At 32.8% G+C, this 15,023-nt stretch overlaps 1 protein-coding gene across 1 annotated transcript in view; it reads left to right on the top strand.

Annotated features, from left to right (window-relative positions):
• The window catches only part of LOC126879889 (cytoplasmic polyadenylation element-binding protein 1), a 69,032-nt gene that overhangs the window by 4,599 nt on the left and 49,410 nt on the right, over positions 1-15,023 (top strand). Inside the window, exon 2 of the mRNA XM_050643231.1 lies at positions 13,371-13,494. Within this exon, the coding sequence (XP_050499188.1) occupies positions 13,371-13,494 (124 nt within the window). The remainder of the gene's footprint in view (positions 1-13,370; positions 13,495-15,023) is intronic.

The raw sequence follows: 15,023 nt of genomic DNA, 5'->3' as shown, positions 1-15,023 counted from the left end.
TTTTTTTGCGAAAGCTGGATTGCGAAATTTATTTTGCAAAATCTATTGAACCGATCTTAATGAAATTCACCGTATTATTTTACTGTATCATAAAGTTTTTCTGGGTGAAATATGAAGGTCCTAAGTGTAGCATAAATGGTTTAAAAACGTAAAATGCGAATACTTGTTTTTGTATGGGTTTTTCGCAATCATTGCTATTGTGTAACAAGGGTGACTATTTTTTAAATTTTTAACCAATTCTATATTGTAGGAAATTTATATACGCAACTTTTACGTCAGTACAACTTTTCTCGGAAATGAATACTTTTAAAGTTATAATCAAAAAACCAAGAAAAAATCGAGTTTTTCCTTAATTTTTTGACATTTTGATTATTTAAACAATGTTCTGGACCTTTTTGAGAGGGAGGATAACTCAAATATTATTATTTGATTTATTTTCAAGCAATTTCCGCAAAAAAATTTGAGTCACCTCTTAACGTCCAAATGTACTAATATTTTTACAGATCCGCCCTGGTCTGCATGTGCCGTGCTCGATTATTGAGCGTTGGCTATCAAATTTGCTATAGTAATTTTGTTGACGGCAGCTCGGAAAAGGGATGCAGAGGATCTGTTAAGTTAAACCATTCTCTCAGGTTTTTAAGCCATGACGTTCTTCTTCGACTTGGCCCTGTTCTTCCGTCTACCTTGCCTTGTATTATTAAATGGAGTATATTATATATCTCTGGGTGTCGCATAACATATAGTCTAGTCGCAACATAGGGGGTCCCGTGGATACTTTTAGTTCGCCGCGATTTGATGGTGGTATTATAGAATTTTTGGGTCGCTGAATAAAATGGAAGTGGTCTGGAAGTCCAAATGTGGTGCGTTTAATTGTTATTAACAAATTATGGTAATTAACTATTTAGATGGAAAATAAGCCACAATTAAATTGAAAAATTATGTTAAAATTAGGTGTTTTTCAGGAATTATTAGAAGCCCAGTAAATAAATTGATAGTGTTAAGGTCTTCTCTGGTGTACTTTTGGTCGCTGAATCGAATGCGACTAGTCGCGATTACTCAAAATGTGTTCTTATTTTGTTAATAACAAAATAATAGTTTATTCGCACAAAAGGTCGAAATGCGCTATCTACAGCAAGTTTGTAGCCTTTTTCATAGTATTTTTATACGCTAAATCGATTGCCGCTAGTCGTGATAGCTTAAACCACGTTCCGACTTTGTTATTAATAAATTATTGCAAAAATAACGGTTTATAGTACGTTCACTCACGGTTTTTGCTCTAAATTAAAAAAAAAAACACTTGGATTAGCATGAAATTTAGCATACACTTAGATAACATGTCAAACAAAACAAGTGATATTGTGCCGATGTCTGATTTTACCCTGGGGGTGAATTTCACCCCTTTTCGGGAGTGAAAAAAGAAACCTTTAAAATAAGTCCGGAAGTGGATAAACTGATTCATTCTAAGCAACTTTTGTTCTATACAGTTTTTTCACTAAGTCAATACTTTTCGAGTTATTTCTGTTTTTTGTTGAAAAATTAACATATTCGCTCGCAAATAACTCGAAAAGTATTGACTTAGGGAAAAAACTGTATAGAACAAACCTTGCTTAGAATTAATCAGTTTATTAAATTCCGCACTTATTTTAAAGGATTCTTCTTTCACCCCCGAAACGGGGTGAAACTCACCCTCAGGGTAAAAGCACACATCGGCACAATATCACTTGCTTTGGTTTGACATGTTAGCTACGTGCATGCCAAATTTCATGTCATTCTAAGTGGTTTTTTAAAATTTAGAGCAAAAACCGTGAGTAAACGTACTATAAACCGTTATTTTTGCAATAATTTATTAATAACAAAGTCGGAACGTGGTTTAAGCTATCACGACTAGTGACAATCGATTTAGCGTATAAAAATACTATGAAAAAGACTACAAACTTGCTGTAGAGAACGCATTTCGAGGTTTTCGGCAAATAAACATTTTTTTTGTTATTAACAAAATAATAACACATTTTGAGTAATCACGACTAGTCGCATTCGATTCAGCAACCAAAAATACACCAGAGAAGACCTTAGCACTATCAATTTATTTACAGCGCTTCTAATAATTCCTGAAAAACACCTTATTTTACCATAATTTGTTAATAACAATTAAACGCACCACTTCCATTGGATTTAGCGACCCAAAACCTATAATACCACCATCAAATCGCGGCAACCTAAAAGTGACCACGGGACCCCCTATGTTGCGACTAGACTATTAACTATTCTGACGCCTTCGGTGACTTTTCCCATCCTATTTGTACCTACCGTGCTATTTTGATCAATTTGGCCTAATTCATTATCTCTCCTATGGTGCTACAGCCGAAGTCAGACCCTGGCCTCCTCCAGCATCCGCCTCCAAACATCTCTTTCCTTGGCTGCTCTCCTCCAGTTATTCACCGTCAATATTTCCTTAGCACCGGTTCTCAATTCGTCTATCCACCTCTTCTTTGGTCTTCCAACTGGCCAATGTCCCACCATATTTCCAGTAAGCATTCTACTAGGTGTTCTGTCATTATCCACCTTATTTTATAAGGTGACCTGCCCAGTGTAATCTTTGTATTTTTGCATAATTTTCTACAGGGCCGCATTTAGGTCAATTGACGCCCTAGGCAATTCTCTAGTAGCCGCCCTTCAAACATGTACCATTTTTGCAAAAAAAATTTCGCTGAATGTTTCCCACTCAAGTGGTAAGCATACCATGGTGCCATCGACTTCGATTACTATGAACGAAAACAATTTAATCCTGAGAAAACTAATAAATATTTTTCAAAAATTTAAACGCAGAATGAAAGATTACATTATTACCGAGGGCCGAAAGTCCTTAAAAACCTCTATAATGTTTATTTTAATAAGTTACACAGGGGTGAAAATAAAAGAGAAAATTTAGTGTAATTTTTAATTGCAAATATTTCATTCAAAGGAAACTTTTTATTTATTCTAAGGGACTTTTGGCCCTCGGTAATAAAGTAGAGTGTAGTGTTTCATTCTGCGTTTAAATTTTTCAAAAATACTTAATAGTTTTCTCAGGATTCGAAAAAAATGAATACATTTAAAACACATTGAAAATTTTGACATGCTTCAAAATTTTACATTTTGCTCCGTTCCCCTTAAGGGTATAGGCGCAAAATGCCATGTGTCAAAATGTTCAATTTGTTTTAAATGCATTCATTTTTTTTGAATCCTGAGAAAACTAATAAATATTTTTGAAAAATTTAAACGCTGGATGAAATATTATTAAATAACATTATAACTGAGGGCCAAAAGTCCCTGAAAACTTGTATAATGTTTATTTTAATTAGTTACAGGAGTGAAAATAAAAGAGAAAAGTTAGTGTGATTTTTAATTGCAAATAGGTATTTCATTCAAAACAAACTTTTTATTTATTCTAAGGAACTTTCAGCCCTCGGTAATAACGTAATCTTTCATTCTGCGTTTAAATTATTCAAAAATACTTAATAGTTTTCTCAGGATTCAAAAAAAATGAAGGGTCATGAAGGGCCATGTCAAATCACTCAGGCAAAAAATTTTGGATCTCCGATTTGTCTGAAAATTGGTACATAGCTTCTGTGGGACGTAAAAATAAGATATATAAGGTCAAAAAATATTCTTCTTCTTTTTTTCTCAAAATGTGATTTTATGCGATTTTACAGTGATTTGGTGTTTATTTAAACAAATTTGCATTTTCTGTCGTAAAGTATCAATAAAAAACATAATATTTTAATAGAAAGGACTCAAAAATGTCATTATATGGCATTATAACAAGTTATTTTGAATCAAAACAAGTTTTTGATCAAATTTTATAGTGTAAATAAAGTTAAAATACCGTTTTTTACATTTTCCTCCATTCCCAAAATACATCATCATCGATTTGGCTGAAAATTTGCCCACAGATATCCAAAAGATAGAACTTTAAGTGGTTAGAAGGATTTGAATTATATTACAATACCAAAAAAGTTACATGCAGTAATATCAGACTCAAAAGTATATATTAGTCCAGTCAGGATAGCATTTGACCTTGAATGCCGAGCTGCCCAAAATTTTATTTTTCTGATCTTTAAGGGAGTCAATAGTAGCCTAAATTTAAAATCACGAATGAATTCCTCCGTTACGTTAGCCGCCATCTTGATTTTAAAGGAGAACCTGTTTGGCTCAATATCTCCGCCATTTTTAACTTTTCGACAAAAATGGTAGGAACTGAAATTGTTCCAAATAAATCGTATTTACAATTATTACAATTTCTTTTTAACAATTTTTGTCGGTCGATATTTTCGAGTTAATTTTACTTACAGTAGACGCCTATATTTTTGACTATAATATTGCACGTAACTTTTTTGGTATTATAATATAATTCAAATCCTTCTCACCACTTAAATTCCTATGTTTTGTCTATCTGTGGGCAAATTTTCAGCCAAATCGATTATGATGTATTTTGGGAATGGAGAAAAATGTAGAAAACGGTATTTTAACGTTTTCTACACTAAGTATAAAATTTGATCAAAAGCTTGTTTTGAATCAAAGTAACTTGTTATAATGCCATATAATGACATTTTTGAGTCCTTTCTATTAAAATATTATGTTTTTCATTGATACTTTACGATAGAAAATGCAAATTTGTATAAATAAACACCAAATCACTGTAAAATCGCATAAAATAACTTTTTGAGAAAAAAAGAAGAAGAAGATTTTTTGACCTTAAATATCTTATTTGTACGTCCCGCAGAAGCTATATACCAATTTTCAGACAAATTGGATGTCCAAAATTTTTTTTGCTCCAAAATTGAGTGATTTGAAATGGAATGACCCGAAGACATTTAAAACACATTGAAAGGTGACATTTTGCGCCTTTCCCCTTAAATAAGAATACACTAAAAATGGATTTAAACTACGATGCTAATATATTTACAGTTGCGTCATTATTCATCTGAAACAAGGTTTAAAATGGTGTGTATTTCAATAACGACGCAACTACCCTGTAGTGGCTGAGCACATAGTTACAGTTCTGTCGCTTTTGTATCATTTGTATACAGTATTTTAGAAGTTATTTACGCAATAAACAGGAATTGACAAAATTTGCAGTTACGACATTCTTATTCCGGACTGGCGATATATAGTACAGTCGGTTCGCTAAACTCAGGCACGACTGGCTAGTTATTTTAGTAGGTAATTTTTTTGGTTTTGACCAATTTTGACAAAATTGGCCAAAACCAAAAAAATTAACTATTTAGTAATTATTTTTTTTTGCCCAATTGGCAAAGTTACTTACTAAAATCACTAGCCAGTTGTGTCTGAGTTTAGTGAACCGACCCTATGCTTTTCTGTGTGTTATGTTTCTATTAGTTCCTTTACCTCCGTGGTTTGACCTCTTATAAAGCGCCATATTTCCTTTTGAAGACCATAAAAATCATGTTCCATTTCTTTCGAAAAACGTTCCCAGTGATCATCTTTTATTCTACTTACAAGTAAATGTGTTTCGTTTCTTATTTTCTTGTAATTATCGTATGCCTGTTGTGTCTTGGTTAAACATGTATTTCAGTTAAGTTTTTTTCTTTTCTTGAGTTGATTTTTCCTTCAGTTCTGTACAAAACCTTGTTTTGTAAAGTTTTTTGCCTTGGCAGCGATTTATTTTTATTAATGTTTCTTTCAGCAATAACTTCCTTGGCCGAGGTTAAGATATTAAACTTAATTTTTGCCCAGCTTTCTTCGACTCCATCACTTTCTGTGATATATATGTTTCTGCTTCTACTTCTGCTTCTTTCTGTTATTTATTTTTGAATAGATATCTTGTGGAGTCCTCCTGTAAGCTTTCGACTGTTGTCTTGGTGATGTATTTTGGTGTTTTGTTATCATATATATGTGTGTTTATTCTGATTTTGCACAATACCAATGTTAATTGATTGATTATCTATCTATATAAGGATTTTTACAGCTGTCGCCGCCTTCCTTCTTTTAGCCAATGTCTCCAGCCTCTCTTCTGCTCACCATCTCTAAGGTCTCGTATTTCCATGACCTCGTTCACTTCATCCCTTCATGATCATTGGGGTGTACCTCTTCTTCTCTTTCCTATTGAGCTCTAATCCGACATCTTTGATATTCACCTTGTACGGTCTGCTCTTCTCACATGTCCATACCAAATTAAACGTTTTTCTTCGATGTAGCTGAGTATGTCTTGTTCTATTGCCATCCTTCGTTTTATCTCCTCATTACTAATGCGATCTATTCTTGTCACTCTGCAGCTTCTTTTTATGAACTCCATTTCATTTGTTGTACTTTTGGACCTGTTTCGTTTGTTTATTACCCAATTCTCTGCTCCATAGGTCAGTACACTAGTTACCAAGGTGTTATATATTCTCTTTTTTTATGTCTATCCCACAGTACCCATTCATTTGTTTAATACACGTTCTTGTCTGTGCTAATCTGCTGGATATCTCTTAGTCGGTGGTACTTACTTACTTTCCGTGTCCGGAACACCAACAACTTTAAATTCTGTATTTCCAATGGTTGGCCACATAGATGGCCCTATCATTTGCTATAATTAAGTCTTCTTCTGCGCAGGTCTCTCTCTCATTTCTGTGCATGATAGTAGATGCCGGCTGGTCTGAACCGCGCCACAATCGCAGGTATCGTCCTCCTGGTATCCCCATTTTTTCAGGTTACTAGCACAACGTGAAACGCCGGTTCTTAGTCTGTTTAGCGCTTTCCAAGTCGGATACGGTAAATTGTGTCCAGCAGCCATTTTCTCTGAGGGAGGAAAATGTGTCGCGGTAGCTGACGCTTGCCATAGGTGTATTCAGTGCGTCTCTGGCGCTTCGGGGATGGATCTTGATGTTTTCAGGAAGCTTTTCCGAGATCTTAATCTGCTTGGCTGAGTTTGGTGGTCATGTCTTGGTAGAGTTCGGTCCATCTCCTGCTTTTTTCGTTTTACCTCCGACGTGACCTTCCTCCTGATAGGTGGTGGAGCAATCACAGCTATGGGGTATACCTCTTCGATAGGTGTCGGTTTCAGGCAACCCGATATTATACGAACCGTTTCATTTAGAGCCACGTCGACGTTCTTTGCGTGAGCAGAGTTTGCCCATACTGGTGTTCCAAACTCCGCGGCCGAAAAACATAATGCTAAGGCAGAAGTGCGGAGAGTGTGTGGTTGTACTCCCCATTTTGTAATAGTTAGCTTGCGGATGATATTATTTAGTCGGTGGTTTCATTCTTTGTATGAATCCCAAGTATTTGAATTTTTCAGTACCGTTAATTTCCCCATCATCGTCCATTTCTAAGTTTCTCACTGGTTCTTGTTCTGTTGTTAAGTATTCCGTCTTTTCTAGGTTTATTTCCAGTCCATTTTTTGTATATTCTTGAACTTGAGCCGAAAGAACTTAATGTGCACAAGAAGATGTTCCAGATTGGTATTCCCATCCCTTCACATTTCCTTTTCCATGGTTTTCATTGTTGTTTTCTAGGAACCGTGTCATATGCCTTGGAGTGATTATAAATTTTCTTCATTCGATTCATTTCCTGAATTCTAATAAAATATTTACTAATTATCCACGAAGATATTTGTCGAAGTTATATCTTCTAACTAACAATAAAATGTTAATGTTGCAACAGTAAATATTGTTCAAAGTAATAAAAATTTCGTTACGTCTTTCTTTACACGAAAATGAACAGTTCACGAACTATTTAGGGTAGTCATTTATCACGGAAAGGCGATGGTGATGCTATAAGCATACATAAAGAAAGGAAAAGATTTCGAAGTTACAGCCAACAACAACAGTCAACAACCGTAATAATTAAATGAAAAATTAATTAGTTCTTCAAACGAACGAGTAAGCCTCGATGTAAATACGGACAGAAGATATTGTTCTACTCAGTAGATCGGCTAACACAAATCATTCTATCATAGCGGTTTATTTAACAATATCACGGTCCAGATAGCCCTGTTAAAGATATATACTAGCACTTTTACGTCTCACTTAAACTATATATGGGATTTTCTGCACCGGACATATTACTACAAAGAAAGGAAAATATATAGGGTATATTTATTAAAACGGCAGTTTTTATATAATTTTCTAATTAAGAGGATTTGCCAATATTTATCTAGCAATATGTTAAAGTTTATAAACAACATGCACTGCTAGAAATTTAGAGAAGAATTGGATCTTGTCTCCAAAATGTCATATCAATTATTATGAATAGTCTAAAAATATTTACGTATAACGCTAATACCATTACTCTGACGTTTCTCTTTAATGTTCCTTTCTTCTTCTTCTTCTTCTTCTTCTTCTTCTTCTTCTTCTTCTTCTTCGTCTTCTCGTAGCACTACAACCGGGATGAATCGGAAATACGTGAAGAGATTATGGATAGTTCTTTTGAACAACCAACGTTTTTCAAGCAGCTGCATACCAAAGAGAAAATTGAATCTATGGTCGGTCAGTGTGTTATCGGAGTCTGGAGCCTTTGCTTAACATTCTTTTGAGCTTCATCTAACCATATTTGCCTTATTCAACCCACTCTTCTTTTATCATCCTGTTTTTTATAGCTTCTATAACTTTTCCTCGTTCAAGCTTTCTATGTGTTCCAACTATGTGTCTGAATTGTTTCTCGATCTACATACAGAGCAAAGGTTTAAAATGTCAGTTTTTGAATTTTAGTCCGATCCTTTGTTGCTTCGGAAATTTCAAAATAAAATTAAAATTTCGAAAATAAAAAAATTGCTACAACTTTTGCCAAAATGACCTTAAGACTTTCATATTCCATGAAAAGTTGAGTCAAACAATCCATATAATGCACAAAAAATTTTAAGACTATTCGTCAATTACCTAGTTTAAATATTATTCAATTTGTTTATCCCAAAGAGCTTTTTTGCAATCTTATTGTTCAGAAAATAATAACGATATAGCAATTCTGTGGAAACCGCGTGAAAGAAGAATAGTTATATTTTCAACGCATTGAAAAAATCATTAAAAAGTCATTTTTATCATTCCCAAAAACATTTTTTTAAAGTAGGGTCATTTTTGGCTTATAAACAATTTGAATACCTTTGTTACTATTGAGTCTAGACTAAAACTACTTTGGGATTTGAAAAGCTGGTATTTTTACACGAATTTAAAAAAAAACTTTTCGCCTAGGTTAATTAGGGTCAAAGTTAGCCACTTTTTTTATTTAATTCACAGCTACTTTGTTTATAACAATTAAGCAACCTAACTAGCGCCATTTTGAAGTTCAAGGTATATAGTTTATGTGTAAAGTTTGACTCAACTTTGAAGTTCAATAAAGTGGTTAATAAAGCTTTAACAATTACGGCCTAACGAAATCGATTCTTGGTCGGTGGAGGGGAATAATCATTAAAATCCGTGCATTTAAAAAATGAAATTGATTCTTCAAGCATATGCTGCAATTAATATCTCCGGAGCTTGTTGATGGATTTTGATCATAATTTTTTAAATTTGTATGTACTCGTAGTCTTGTAGAATAAGTTTTGTACACATATCCCCACCTAACATTACAAAATGTTAGGGGGAGCCTCCCATTCTCACTCAGGGATATGAAAAATAGATTACAACCGATTCTAAGACCTATTGAATAAACATATATAATTTCATAACAATCGGTCAAACGGTCTCGGAGAAGTATGGCAAGTAACACTGTGACAGGAGAATTTTATAGATGCAAATATATAGATGGCTATTAAAAAATAGGGGTTGGTGATATAAGAGTGAAAATTAAGGGTTGTATGTATTTGTTAATTCTACACCATAGAAAATTAAGGTAGACAATTTTGTCCAAAAAAATAAAAAAAAATGTTAAGGGGGCAATCCCCTAATGATTTATGGGCATGATAAATAGATTATAACCTATTCTCAGTCCTACATGATATACGTATAAAATTTCATAAATATCGTACAAGCCGTTTCGGAGGAGTATGGTAACTAACACTGTTACAGGAGAATTTTATGTATGTAGAAGTAACTGTGAACTAAATAATAAAAGTGGCTAACTTTGACCGCAATTAACCTAGGCAAAAAGTTTTTTTTTAAATTTGTGTAAAAATACCAGCTTTTGAAATACCAAAGTAGATTTACTCTACAGTCAATATTAACAAAGCTCTTCAAATTGTTTTTAAGCCAAAAATGACTCTACTTTAGTAAAATGTTTTCGGAATGATAAAAATGACTTTTTATAGATTTTTAAATGTTTGGAAAATATAAGTGTTCTTCTTTCATGTGCTTTTCACAGAATTGCTGTATCATTATTATTTTCTGAACAATAACAATGCAAAAAAGCTCTTTTGGATAAACAAATTGAATAATATTTAAACTGATTGACGAATCGTCTTGAAATTTTTTGTGCATGATATTTTACTGGTTATCTCAACTTTTCATGCAGTATCAACGTTTTAAGTTAATTTTCGCAAAAGTTATAGAAAAATTTTTATTTTCGAAATTTTAGTTTTATTTTGCAATTAGCGAAGCCATAAATGATCGGACCAAAATTAAAAAATTGCCATTTTGAACCTTTGCTCATCTGCTAAAAGATGAATACTCTAAATAAGATATTTAATATGTACCTCTATTTTTACCTGTAGCGATTTAAACGAAAAAACTGCCATTTTTTACCCTTATTTGTTGATAACTAAAATTCTCGTCGGAATTGTGACGGCCATTTTTGTATTTATAATGTATTAGGTATATAGTACCCAAAAAAACCCATTTGCAACCTGGCTGCTCAAGTGTCCCGACAAAAACCTTATTTCTCTGGACTAATATGGCTATCCTCTTAGTCATATTTATATCACCAATCACCATACAGTCTGTGTTTAGGTCTACAGTCGGACATAGACCTCCAAGGTTTCTCCAATTATTTCTATCCTGTGCTGTTGCAACCTAATTCGTTGAGATTCTTTTGATGTCATTTGACCAGCAGGTTCACGGGAAGTGGAAGGTCTACCGTGGTTGCGTTTATCACTCCTTGGTCTCCATTCCAAAATCTTCTCGCCCTATCTCTCTTCACGAAATCGTGCTAATAGACCAGGGCGCATCTGTAAAAATATTAGTACATTTGGACGTTGAGAGGTGACTCAAATTTTTTTGCAAAAATTGCTTGAAAATAACTCTAATAATAATATTTGAGTTATCCTCCCTCTCAAAAAGGTCCGGAACATTGTTTAAATAATCAAAATGCCAAAAAATAAGGGAAAAATTCGATTTTTTTCTTCGTTTTTTGATTATAACTTTAAAAGTATTCATTTCCGAGAAAAGTTGTACTGAGATAAAAGTTGCGTAATTAAATTTCCTACAATAAAGAATTAGTTAAAGATTTAAAAAATAGTCACCCTTGTTGCAAAATAGCAATAATTGCGAAAAAACCATACAAAAACAAGTACAGTAGAACCCCGATTATCCGGGTGCGGATTATCCGTGCTGCGGATTATCCGTGCTATGATTTTCTATTACTTAAGTTGCGTTTTTGAGGTTTTATTAAAATAGCGTCATCGTAAATCACTTGACAGAAACTCTATATGACGAAAGAGAGACTCATAATGAAAGATTTATTTTTTTCTGTAATTTTTATGGTAGGTACATATATTATGTGTATGTGTATACATATGTATATACATAAGAAATACATGTTCGGATTATCCGTGCTTTTCAATTATCCGTGCCACCCTTCGGTTCCGAGGAGCACGGATAATCGGGGTTCTACTGTATTCGCATTTTACGTTTTTCAACCATTTATGCTACACTTAGGACCTTCATATTTCACCCAGAAAAACTTTAGGATACAGTAAAACAATACTGTAAATTTCATTAAGATCGGTTCAATAGATTTTGCAAAATAAATTTTGCAATCCAGCTTTTGCAAAAAAAATCATTTTTTCAAAATGTTACAGGATTGAAAATAAAGCAGACAGCAAGTTGAAATTTTTTTGCTTACAGAAGTGTACTGTACCTTTCATTTGCAATTTGCAAAACTAAAATCGATTAACTACCACGGCGTCAGGAATTTTTTTAAATAAACATTAATTATTGGTGCTACGCGTAGGATAGCGGATAGTTTGCTCTGATTGGGCATTCCAATGACCTTTGATAATGATTGATACATTTTAATTTTTATTACATTTCGATATAAATAAAGCAATTTGTTTATTGCAAAATAAAAACACATACTCTATCCTTAGAAATAACACTTTTTTAGCAAAAACTTTCTTTGTTCGTATATTTTAACTTAGAGAATAAAAGTTTATTATTTTAAAACATATGCAATTGTTTAAACAATGTTTCACAAACAATAATAAAATTAGTTTGCTTTTTGTGGAAATAAAATATTAAAATACAACAAAATATAGAGTAAGAAAATAATATATTAGATAAAGATAGGAAGAAATTTTGGTGGAAATCAACTTGCTTGAATCGAACACCGCTGTCCTGCGCGTAGCACCAAAAATTAATGTTTATTTAAAAAATTTCCTGACGCCTTGGTAATTAATCGATTTTAATTTTGCAAATTGCAAATGAAAGTCACAGTACATTTCTATAAGCAAAAAAATTCAACTTGCTGTCTGCTTTATTTTCAGTCCTGCAACATTAAAAAAAAAATGAATTTTTTTTTGTGAAAGCTGGATTGCAAAATCTGTTAAACCGATCTTAATGAAATTTACAGTGTTGTTTTACTATATCATTAAGTTTTTCTGGATAAAATATGAAGGTCCTAAGTGTAGCATAAATGGTTGAAAAACGTAAAAGGCGAATACTTGTTTTTGTATGGTTTTTTTCGCAAGTATTGCTGTTTTGCAACAAGGATGACTGTTTTTTAAATACCTAACCAATTCGATATTGTAGGAAATTTAACTACGCAACTTTTATGTCAGTACAACTTTTCTCAGAAATGAATAGTTTTAAAGTTATAATCAAAAAACCAATAAAAAAAATCGAATTTTTCCTTCATATTTTGACATTTTGATTATTTAAACAATGTTCCGGACCATTTTGAGTGGGAGGAAAACTAAAATATTATTATTTGAGTTATTTTCAAGAAATTTCTTTAAAAAAATATGAGTCACCTCTCAACGTCCGTCTCAAAACAGATGCGCCCTGGACTATAAAGGTCCTGCAAATCTCCATTTAAGCTTTATAATTGATTATAGCATTCAGGACACCTTTGACTTTCTACGTATCTTCTCGTTTCTTATCCTGTCTGTCAGTATTCGGCCAATTTATTCTCAAACTTGATTTAAGAGATTATTTTTAAATTAACTAACCATACTACTTTAATAGGATTTGTTGTATTAAATTTAATATGAACGAAAAAAATTTATTAAATTATTGTTGCAGATGTACAGCCCATTGCTGCGTAGTGATTGCCCTAACGCTTCTAATCATGGATATGCAGATATTCTTCAAAAACGGTCTATAAATTCCTTGCTGGACCAACCAGAAATATTAACAGAAAATAAAGGTGAGTATGTTTAAAACAATAATTAAAATGCTTTTAAGAGTGTAGGCGCAAATATTGTACGGCTCTCCCTACTTTTTACGGCAAATTACGTGTAGTAAAATTCTCACTGGTATGGAAATGTAAGCAGTACTTGACAATGTCATCATAAACTTTAGAGATATGGCTTTTGAATGTTCTTGGATAACTGTTACTTGTATAATTGCTTAATTCAGTTAATTAATATGATAATTTTTTCAGTAACTGTATTCAGTGATTGTAATAATTTATATACTGTACAACAAAAACTAATACTCAATCAAGAAAAAAAGAAAAGTGATAAAGTGATTTTTTAATAATATATTGTTACTACGGAACGCTTACAATATTGAACATCTTTAACACCAAAATACTTGGATCACAGAATATATCCTGATGTATTCTCTGCTTGGATCTTCCATAAATAATAAACAATAAATAACTTTTTATTAAGTTCACGTCTTAAATCAATTATTTATCAAATACACTATGAGCATTAGTTAATCAACAACTCAAAATATTCCCATGTCAAATATTTAAAACTGTCACTGTCTTGTCACCATATTCTATTCGACTCAGTGCGTTGTGTGACAAAGATAGTGAATGTTCGATTTGGAAAATATCACCACGGACATGGTGTCCATTTTTTTCGAATCCTAAAAAAACTAATAAATATTTTTACAAAAATTGAAAGGCAGAATGAAAGACTGAATTATTATCGAGGGCCGATAAAGTCGCTTAGAATAAATAAAAAGTTTGTTTTGAATGAGATATTTGAAATTAAAAATCACACTGCATTTTCTCTTAGTTTTTCACCTCGGTAACTTATTAAAATAACATTATAGAAGTTTTCACAAACTTTCGGCCCTCGTTAAGAACGTAATCTTTCATTCTGCGCTTAAATTTTTCAAAAATACTTATAGGTCTGGATCCCGCGTATGAAAAAAAAGTTGATTAATAGCAAGTTGAAAATTTGTTAATAGCTTAAGGGTGTCTAGTCGGATAAACTTTGATATATGGGAACACTGGCACAGAGGCAGTTTTAATTGTGGAACAGATTAAACATTTGGAACGGTCAGACCACGAAAACGACACATGTATTTTGTCCGACAGAACAGACTTAAACTCTCCCAACAGAGATTAAACTCTCATGCGAAAATCAGACTGCTATTTATCACCAAATGGGCGTTTTAATGAGTGGAACATAAAATATGTCAAATGACAGGAATTATGACAGGTGCTAAATAGCAGTCTGATTTTTGCATGAGAGTTTAATCTCTGTTCGGAGAGTTTAAGTCTGTTCTGTCGGACAAAATAAATGTGCCGTTGTCGTGGTCTGACCGTTCCAAATTTTTGACCTGTTCCACAATTAAAACTGCCCCTGTTCCAGTGTTCCCATATATCAAGATGATACCGATATGATCAACTAGATACCCTTAAGCTATTAACAAATTTTCAGCTTGCTATTAATCAACTTTGTTTCATACGCGGGATCCAGACCTATTATTAGTTTT

The sequence above is a fragment of the Diabrotica virgifera genome, chromosome 2, assembly GCF_917563875.1.
Source record: "Diabrotica virgifera virgifera chromosome 2, PGI_DIABVI_V3a".
NCBI lineage: Eukaryota > Metazoa > Arthropoda > Insecta > Coleoptera > Chrysomelidae > Diabrotica > Diabrotica virgifera.
This window is presented reverse-complemented; position numbering and strand designations above follow the sequence as displayed.